At 44.8% G+C, this 10,538-nt stretch overlaps 1 protein-coding gene across 3 annotated transcripts in view; it reads left to right on the forward strand.

Annotated features, from left to right (window-relative positions):
- The first annotated feature begins 3,008 nt into the window (after positions 1-3,008).
- The window catches only part of ITGBL1 (integrin subunit beta like 1), a 209,332-nt gene continuing 201,802 nt past the window's right edge, over positions 3,009-10,538 (forward strand). The window contains exons 1-2 of one of the 3 annotated variants that reach the window (XM_024123118.2): positions 3,009-3,304; positions 4,224-4,441. In XM_024123118.2, coding sequence (XP_023978886.1) covers positions 3,207-3,304; positions 4,224-4,441 — 316 coding nt within the window. In that variant the 5' untranslated portion in view covers positions 3,009-3,206. Of the gene's footprint in view, positions 3,305-4,223; positions 4,442-10,538 lie in introns of those variants that run through there. The other 2 variants (XM_055089327.1, XM_028497570.1) reach the window with 2 other exon arrangements.

Raw genomic sequence — 10,538 nt, forward strand, 5'->3', positions numbered from 1 at the left:
AAAAGGCCTCTTAGAGCAGATCTGGAACCAAGGGGTAAAAACTTCAGCGCTGCTCTCAGGAAGGGTGTGTTTCCCTTAATTTTCATTCTTACCGAGTACACTCAGTACCTAATCATTTGGCAGGGGTGCTGTACATTGTCAATAAATTTAATTTTGGACTAGACGACCTTTAAAGTATCTCTTGAACCCCAGATTCTATGAGTTTGTGACTTGATGACTCAGAACTCTATTTAAGGACTAAGATGTTTTCAGTCCCTTTGAGCTTGGTTTCAGATACACCCCCAGGCCTTTCCCCCAGAGCTGTCACAGGGTCTTTGGGGTCAGTGAGAAACCCAGGACCTTTCACACAGCAATTGGGTCCTTTCCACATTGGCCCTCAAGAGATGTGTATCCTTCAGTTTTCTCCAAACTAGGAGAGGGAAGAAAGTAGGTCGTTCCAAGATATCTGGTACTTTGGCAGAGAAAAAATAAATCAAAGTTTGCTAAAACGTGAAAATGTTAAGTTATTTTCTTTTATCTTGCCAGAGTTTGTGTGGATCCAAGGCTTTCTACTGAGTTACCAACTCAGCTGCAATGTAACTATTTCAACTTGCTGGGAATATTATTTCTGAGTCGCGGTGATATAATGATCTGAATATTTCAAGGCTTTCAGTCACCTAGAACATACTATCTTTGCTTCACAGCTGCACGCTCCTCATGATAATATTCCTCATTGCACGGTACACTGTAGGCGATTAAAAGAAATGTTTTAATTCCTGAAAGAAATGTTCAAACACCAGTTCCCTATTCCACAGCGATTCTTTTTTTCCCCTCAGAAAATACGCAAAAAGTAACACATGACTCATTTATTAAAAGTTCCATGTTTTCATTGCAAATTCCTAGTGAGGCTTTGGAATTGATGCTTCCCTTCTATGGTTCCCATGTTCTCTGAGTCACCAAGGTTTTTAGATGTTGGCAGGAGAGCCTGTTCCTACGTCCTCACAGAGTTACAACGTGGCCAGGAAGGCACAGGATGCCAGGAGTTTAACTAGGAGTGAGTGTGGCTACCATCCTTAGATCCAGGCATCTGTGGCCCCAGCCCTGGGCCCCGGGGCTTGTAAACCTTCCCAAATATGATGTGCAAATAGTGTTCTCAGCAGTACTGTTAAAATGTAGCCGGTGATTCTGTAGGTCTGGGGGTGGGGCTGAGAACTTTCATTTGCAGCAAGTCCCCAGGCGCTGCTGCTGCTGTGGTTTGGTCACAGATGTCACACTTAGGAAATGACTGGTTTAGTGACTCCCTGGGCCTCTTCTCCGGACATACCTCCTCCCCTACAGGATGAGTAGTTCACGTGATCCAGGGCACCTGCCAATGAGCATTTGCGGCTCCTTCTAATCCACACTGTGGGTACCCATGACTCCAGAATTCCCTGCCCGGACCAGTCTCTGGCCTTTGCACACCTCTCCCCAGTCTGTCCTCCGGATGGCAGATCCCTCCACCAGCGTGTACACGCTTGGGCCCAAGGGTCGACCAAGGGTCAGCCTTTGAAGGAGGCTTAGCTGCCTGGGCTAAGGATGTGCCCCAGGCAGAGCCTCTTCTGGTACAGACGGAGTCTGGTGAAGCAGGAGGAAAAGTGTGGGCTCTGTTCAGGAGACCTCCTTGTGCCTTCTTGCCCCAGCAGGTAAATTTTGGGAGTGGTCTTATATCTGTCCAGGTAAATGACAGGACAGATCCCATCCTGTTATATGATCCTTGATTTTAAGACCAGGGCCACTGCTTGGATGGTTCTATTTCATGAGGATCCACTGCATCTAAAGGTCTCTTTAGGGCAAAGGGAGAATGTTTCTTCCCTTCCCTAGAACCTTCCGCAACACCTCTCCCAGATGACCGCACAATGGAGGGGACAATGTGGGAGATTTGAGGGCTCACAGCTTTCAGCTGAACCCCAACTTCCTGTGTGAATTTGAGCAAATCAGTCACTTTGAGCAAGAGGTCATCCTTTGCCCTCAGTTTCTTGACCTTTATAATGGGAATAAGAATGCTACCCCACTCTCTGCCCCCTCTTCCCCATTTCCACTCAACTTACTTCTATTCCTCCTTCAGCCTTCAGCTCAAATGCCATTTTGATTAGATCAGAGGCCTGGAGCTAAGCTAGAAGTAACTTTCAACCTTGCTTCCTTTTATATTTGTGATTTTGTTTTATGTCTGCTAGCCCAGTGGATTTCGAGAGCAGGGATCCTGTCTCCTGAATTCCCTGCTGTGTCTTCTCTATCTGGCCCAGAGCCTGGTACCTAACTGATGCTAAACCTGTGTTTGCCTAATGAGTAAACGAATGTGTGGTCATTGTCACAATTGGAGATAAAATATATGAAGTGACTGGCACATAGTATGTGCTTCATAAATGGCACTGATGATTTTTCTGTGTCATTGACACTAATCACACATTTTATTTTCTCGTACTTGATCCACGGCGGAGAATAGGGTGAAGTTGGGACAACTACAGTTTGAACTGTCCAAGTTAAGAAAAAATGTGGTGTGATAAACTACTGGCCCAAACAACTAGAAGCATGACACCCTCTTTAAAGGATTAAGAAGCCAGAGACCCATAATTTAAAACAAAGGATCAAAAGTCCAAAAAAGTGCTATTTATCAATCGTGCTGCCCCTCACAACTCACGCCCCAAAGAGTCAAACAGTGCATCTTTTTGAAAAGCATGTGGTGAAAGTAATTCCCTCCGCGAGTGTTCTCGCTGACATCACCAACCTCCCCCTCCCCTTCCCATCGCAGGGATTATTTTATCTGTCCCTTTAACATCAGCCAGCCCAAATATCCTCTTGTCAAATATTTCTGGGGCCTGCAATTGAAGAAAGAAACGATTTGCTCAAATCTGTGAACAGGACTTTTTCCCCTTTTTCTTAAGGTCAAAATAAACCATCTGCTTGTACAACTGTTTCTAATTACTTCCCTGCCTAGACTCTCCACTTCAGGGGTTTCGTACCAGCACCCCGCCCAGAGCAGTACTGCTGCCCAAGTCCTAGCAGGCAGCTCATCCGCGCCCTTGCAGCTCCGGGGAGGGCCCCGGACCTGCACGCCTGGGTGTCTGTGGGTCCTTCTGCCAGCCCATCTGCTGGTGGCACCTCTCTCGCCCCGGAGCCTCCCCGACCCCCGGCCCCGTGTGCACCACCTTGCAGCAGCTCTGCTGGCCTCCGCAGCCGGGAAACTCAGCATGCGTCCCGCAGGCTTCGGGAACTTCTTGCTGCTGGCGTCCTCCCTTCTCTTCGCGGGACTGTCAGCTGTTCCTCAAAGCTTCTCGCCATCTCTGAGGTAAGTCTGGTTTGTTTTTCTTTCAGACAGACCTGCCCTGCTTTGCGTGGCAGGACTCGGGCTTCAGGGTGGCTGCGCTAAGCCAAGAGCAGTTAGGAAGTTGGACACGGGATAAACTGTTTTCAACCTGTTCCTATTCCTTTCCTAACATCTACACTGTGTATTGCTTTACCTTATCCTTTTGCTTTTCCTTTGGAAAAATACAATCATTAAATGAATATATAGTTTCCTGCTATTCCAATACATATCAGGAGGATTATCTGCCATCCTACGTGTACCTGGGTGTTCTCACCGCCTATAGGGCAGAGTTATTCCATGGGGTCTGTATCACATTCTGCATTACAATTTTAAAAGAGAACTTGGGGCACATCACAATAACCAAACTTTTACGTTTTAAAAGTATAGCTCATAAGCATCGCTATTGCAACTTGAAAATGCATTAGGCACTATGCTATCATAACACGTAAAGCCCTTTCTATATATTCATCTCTTATTTTTCATAAAATAACTGCCCCTGGCCACCAGCTAGCAATGGGACTTTTTAAAGAGAACTGAAAAGTCAGCCAAGGGTCATACTTTGGATTAATCTGTATTTAAATATGCATGTAAGATGCAGTGGCAAAACGCCAAGAGGCAGGGCCGGATCACCTAGTCCACCTGGAAGACGGTCCTGTTCTCAGGTGGGCAGGTCACCACTTGGACATTTGGGCTCGTGGTCATTTCTTAAGGGATGGCCCGTGGGTGGTATCAGCTGGGTCCCCAGAGAAACGTGGGGTCCCAGGCTTCCAATCCATGGGGTGGCACGTCTCCGTTGGGGATCTGGGATCTGGGTGGACCCTGGGAGGCATCGTGGGCCCCAAGCAGGAGGGGCCGTGTCTGGGCTTGACCGTGGCCCCGCTGTGGTTTGTCGTCCCTGCAGAAGCGGCCCGGGCGCCGCGTGCCGGCTCTCCCGGGCCGAGTCTGAGCGCCGGTGCCGGGCGCCCGGGCAGCCCCCAGGGGGCGCTCTGTGCCACGGCCGCGGCCGGTGCGACTGCGGGGTCTGCATCTGTCACGTGAGCGAGCCCGGCGTGTACTTCGGGCCCTTGTGCGAGTGCCATGAGTGGATGTGCGAGACCTACGACGGGAGAACCTGTGCAGGTAAGGGGGCGGCGCTGTCCCCTCCGCGTGGCCCGCCGCGCTCCCGGGGCCAGAGGGGTGGGGACGGCCCCTCCTACGGCCCTGGAAGTTATCGCCTCCGGGGAGGCCGTCCTTTTGCTCCCCAATTCCGGAATCCTGTCTCTTAACGCCTGTCTCCGCCCTGGGGTCCAAACTTCAGTGGGAAGAATACGTGTAAGATTCATTCGCTCAATTATAAATCTCACTTAGCTTCTACTTTTAGTTCCGTATTACGGACCAAATCTCCCAGCTGCCTCGTAAATGGAATTATTTCGCTAGGCTCTCCTGCCCTAATCACGAATATTAATCATAATATTTGCAGACTGTAAGCCTGTATTTTATTTTATTTTATTTTAATTGAAGTATAGTTGATTTACACTCTTGTGTTAGTTTCTGGCCTGTATTTTATTTTTTACCAAGGAAACACAGGGGGATATTATTTCCCTAAATTCCAGCGGAGCAGATTGTGTCTTTGAACGTGGACTTGCCCTCTCATACTTAGCATATAGTTCACAAAGAGAAGCACATATCAGAAAACTGTATCGGAAAAGCAAGCAGGGCCCCATTTTCTTGGAAGCGATAGCTTTTGTATTGTTTTAGCTGCTCCAATTTTTCGGCTGTGGTGCAACTTGGTATTTTGTAAGGGTGGAGTGAAAATACATTCATTTCCCTTGCACATTTTTAAGGAGTGATTTGGATTCTGATACTGGAAAGGGTCAAGCTGTTTCTTCATAGAGAATACCCCTAACCTCTAACCAGTGTCGCATAACCGAGCTGTTTACTTAGGGCCAAAGAACCTCAATCAGGTCATTGTGAATGATCCAGACACTCTTGTCAGTAAAAGGACTACACAGTGCCTTCCCACCAGGGTTTGGCAAATACGTAGGAAAAAAAAAATCTACTTATTTTACCCACAATGTAGCTGAGAATGAGAGTCCAACACTAACAGAGAGATCACGAATCAGTTTATAGCAAAATGTTTTTTTTTTCCCTGGGCATCTGGGCCCAGAAGTCCAGGGGGGATACTTAATATGCAGGCTGTTTGGCCATGAAAAAATATAGTCGTATGAGTAATTTGGAGGGGCACAGGTGTTTCTGAGTGTTTGTTTAGCCTTGAAGGCTGCGGCTCAATCCTTCAAACATATTGAATGCCACAACTTATTTTAGCTTTGTCAGTCCCACAAGCTGCAGTGTTATTAAGGGCAGCCCTTTGGAATGAAAGCTAAGTATTGTCTAATGTTTCATTCCAAATTCAACTGCTACCTGGCTTCTCCAGCTTTGATTGCCTCTGGCAAGGCCTCTTCAATATCATGAGTTCTGAACACATTTTTCGGGCCTTTTGTATCGCCATTTCATTGGAAAAGTAAGAAGCAAGATGCAGTTTTTCAGCCAGTGAGCTAGTTTTGGTTGCCAGATAAAACTCCCCTTTTGAGGAAGCTGATGGCTTCCCTTTCTGTAAAACTAATGCTATGGTATGTATACTTTTATTTACCTCACATGGGAAATGATTCATTGTTTCCTCCTACCATCTTTGTCACAACATTCCTTCCCCCTTGGTACAAAATGCGGCACTGAGTCATGCCTGGTTTTGTTTTGCTAGTGTGCGCATTCCTGTAGAAGGTGAAATGTGTCTCTTTATTTAAGGCTGAATGAAATAACTGCGTTCGTTTTCCGTCCTCTTCTGACTGTTTCTCATTGACATACTCTCCAGGCCTGGTGCAGAATCTGCCCCTGCGAATGTGCTGGCTGCATTTGCAAGGGCAGTGAGGACAGCCTTAACACACAGCCTATCTGGCGGTCCTGCCAGCTTGCCTGCCTGTTCTGTGCTTCAAGTTTAGCTACTCAATTCCGTCTTCAAGAAATAATTCCTATATTATAGCCAGCAAGAGAGAAATGTAGCAGGTTGTCTCTTATGTTTTTATGTGCACCTGGGCCTTTACCTCTATCATAAGCCCCTGTAGGTGATTTCCAGAAATAGAGTAGCTTCCAGAGACTTCCCCCACCTCCGTGAAGAGAACAAAATCATGCTCTGGGAGTGTCTCGTAGAGTGGTTAAGACTATGGGCTCTGGGGGAGATGTTCCAGGATTCAAATCCCACACTTAACAGCTGTATGAACTTGGGCAGTTACATAAACTTCCTGAGCCTTGATTTCTTCATCGGTAAAATGGGAATAATAAAGTACCTACCTTATGGGATTGTTGTGAGGTTTAACGTATGCAAAAGACTTAGAAAAGTGTTTTGCACGAAATGCTCAATACACATTAATATGCTTATATATGTCTATATAACACATTATTTTGTGATGCACAAAAGGTGATCTGGGATGGATAGATGGATGGAGAGAAAGATAGAGAGATTGATAGATACATAACCTGGCTTTGTATTTGTTGGGCATCTGATGCAGTGAAAGCAATTTTGTTTTGTTAATGTAGTCTGTGCCTGTTATTGAGCCAAAGCGCAAAAGGTCAAGTGAGGATAACTCTTTTGGCCCAGCCTCAGAGCAGCTGTAGGAGATGCACCATGCCCTTTTAAAGTTAAGTCCATTGGGATCCTCACACTGTGAACCATAAGAGACATACCTATTTTAGTTGCGCTGGTTGAGAATGAAGAGTGGTCTGTTTCTCCGAGTCTCCGCTGGCTCATGGCACATGAACCTTCCTTGGACTTCTGTAGCATAAAGGTGTGGCCCAGCGATTGTTCCTGTGGGTGTGATTATCTAGTGAGGAGTACACTCATTTTGGGTCTCATTTCTTTGAGAACAGTCAAATGTTTGGTTGCATAAAAACAAACTTTCAGTTAGTACTTCAAGGCATCCTGGATAACCCTCTGAATACCTGTGATTACACTTAAATAAAATATAAGTTTCTTAAACATCTTTTTAAATCACTTTTGAAATATATCACTTAAAAGAGTTTCAGTTTTAGGAACTTGGAAGAGTAATTGAATCCAATTTAGCAAATATTATGAAGTGCTGTATATTTGCTAGACTCTCTGTTTGCTGTTAAAGGTGCTATAAAAGATGAGGAATATATTACAGCTTCCCACTGAGTGGGAAGGTTCAGAGAAATACCAAATGCCTGTAAAGCAATGCAGTCTATGAGTTTCTACACATTTCTATGAGGGTTCCATTAAGGTAGGAATTAAATATTGTGGTTAAAAGTTCTCTAGAAAAAGGTGGCACTGGACATAAATCTTTAGGTATATGGAGATTTTTAATCCAAGAGGTAGACTTTTGGAATTCTGAGTGAAGAAAAATTCAAGGAATGGTTTAGAGGCAGAAATGCACGTGGCTGTGTTTGGAGAAGAGTGAGGGGTTCTGGGTTTGGCTTCGCTGGATCTTAGGGCTGTGGGGAAAGTGGTAGAAGATATATTGAGAGCCACAGTTGGACATGTGGTAGAGAGCTTTGAACCTGAATGTGAAGCTTGTGCTCAGTTAAGTAGCGTATGGGAGCCATGAAGCAGTTTGAACATGGGAGCGATAGATGATTAATGCTTTGATTCATGAAAAGTGATATGGTGTCTGGGGGCCCAGCAGGTTGGGGTAGACACTTGATGGGGAGGAACTCAGGTTAGATGCTATTTAATTTGTAGTCCTGGGAGAGAGAATAAGAATAGAATTATGAGGCATTTTAAAGACTTTTGGAAGGTAGAATCAGCATGCTTTAGTACCCAAGGATGAGTAAGATGGTGTCAGTGACCAGGCATGTGGCAGAACTGAGAAGAACCAGATAACTCCTAATCAATGGTGAAAAGTCCCTGTTAAATTAAAAACACTTATTTTTATCTGGAATTGCTGTAAAATGAAGAATTATTCCTAGAAGAATGAGTCTGGACTTTATGGCACTTCTGGAGTTGGATAGGAATCTTGTCTGAATTGTTAACTTGGGTTAACTTGTTTCTGTCAGTCACCCTGAGAGTCATTTGATTTTTCTGAAACTTAGTTTCTTTTTCTGGAACATCTTTATGGATGTAAAGAACTTTACATTCTGCATGGTATTATTCAGAAGAATTTTTAATATTTGTGTATAAATATATTTAATATAATTTATGCATTTATGCGTTTATTCAGATTATAAAGATCCTTGTAAGCATTGATTTATATATGTAAACACATATGGTATGAAAATAATTAAGATACATGGAAACGCACCTAATATGCAAATATTAGTAACTTTTTTCTTGCAGATATTTCTGACTTCTACACTGTTAAGTAAATAGTATAAGAATTGTATATAATTACTCATGAGATCTGGACTTTCTGGCTCTTTATAGTCTTTCCTAGGACTGTTTGACCTGCTTTTTCATCACAGTTGCATTTTTCTTAGATTGTTGAATAATTGTCTCCAAGACTATTTTGTGGAATCACCCTTTGGTTTTTCCTTTCTTTTTCAGCTTCCATTTTCCACCTCCTCTTCCTTCCTTCATACCTTGTCCTGTCCTACTTGCCCGCTCCTTTACCTCTGCCTGGGCCCCCTGGTATTTACCACCCTTTACTTCTTTTCAATAGCCCCTCTGCCCCTGCATTGAGCGCCAAGCACACGAGAGCATTCACTGCTCTTTAGCGCCCTTTCCGTTAAATGAGTGTGTTGAACACACAGACTCCAGTTTCTTTGTTGCCTCTTTGCTTGCGTTTTCATCCTGGTCTTCACATGTCTTGAGGTTTTGGAGAACACATTCAGGAGCCCTCACCACTAGCTTCCCCATGTCATGCAAGCTTCTTTTCTGAGCTCAGCCTCTTAGGTTCATCCATTTTGGATAAATGCATCTTGTCTTACCCCAAGGGACACATAAAAATTAAAGATTTTCATTCTCAAAGAAAGTGCCAGACCTGCACATGACTTTCTTGCAACTGTCTGGCTTTATTTGGACCGCACTCTGCAGCTCTACCGTAGACACTGAAATACCTTGGCCTTGGACCAGATGATCTGCACACCTTGATAATCCAGGAGAGAGTATTTATAACATCATAGGGTTGAGATCACATAGTGTCAATGTGACAAGTTCAGCAGTTGTCTTTTAAGTAAAATTTCACCAGAAAGAGAAGGGAACATATGGGAACAAATTTATTTGTGATACAGATTTTAAATTTGTAGAGCATAAACCGCCACCGTAGGGTTCTCAAAGACTTTCAGCGTGTTTTGAGACGTGATGCTAAAGCCGCCATCCCATGCTTCTTGGTATCAGAACCCACCCCCCCACCAAAAGCTGCCCAGCTACCTGGGCCTCAGACACAGATTGTTAAGTCTGATCTGGTGCCTCGTGATGCTCAGGGCCTGGAGGTGGAGGACCAGTGCCGTAGGAGCCGAGATCCCTGATTTGGTCCTTTGATGAATTCCCTGTCTGAGGAGTTACAAAGTGAGACCCAACATCTTCCTTAGTTCCATAGCCTGCCTGCCATTGTGTTAGCTTTCTGTCACTGCTATAACATTGCCACTCATCTTTTGACTTCAACAACACAAATGTATTTTCTTATGCTTTTGTAGGTCAGAAGTCCGACGTGGGTCTCCCAGGGCTTAAGGTGTTGGCAAGCTCTGTTCCTTTCTGGAGACGCTTGGAGAGAATTCATTCCCTGGTCATTCGACATTAAGAGAATTTAGTTTCATGAGGTGGTAGGACCAAGGTCCCTGTTTCCTTGCTGGCTGTCAACTTAGAGTGTCCCTTATCTCCCAAAAGCCTCTCTTGGGTCCTTGCATACCCTTCTGCATCTCAGAACGAACAGCAGGTGTCAGATCCTTCTCATGATGCAGCCCTCTAAGTGTCTTGCATTGGCACATCCCTCTTTCACCACAGCCTAGAAAAGTGCTTCACTTTATTTTTTTTAACATCTTTATTGGAGTATAATTGCTTTACAATGGTGTGTTAGTTTCAGCTGTATAACAAAGTGACTCAGTTATACGTATACATATATCCCCATATCCCCTTCCTCCATATCCCACCCCTCTAGGTGCTCACAAACCACCGAGCTGATCTCCCTGTGCTATGCGGCTGCTTCCCACTAGCCATCTATTTTACATTTGGTCGTGTATATATGTCCATGCCACTCTCTCACTTTGTCTCAGCTTACCCTTCCCCCTCCCC

The sequence above is a fragment of the Physeter macrocephalus genome, chromosome 13 (genome assembly GCF_002837175.3).
Source record: "Physeter macrocephalus isolate SW-GA chromosome 13, ASM283717v5, whole genome shotgun sequence".
NCBI classification, from domain to species: domain Eukaryota; kingdom Metazoa; phylum Chordata; class Mammalia; order Artiodactyla; family Physeteridae; genus Physeter; species Physeter macrocephalus.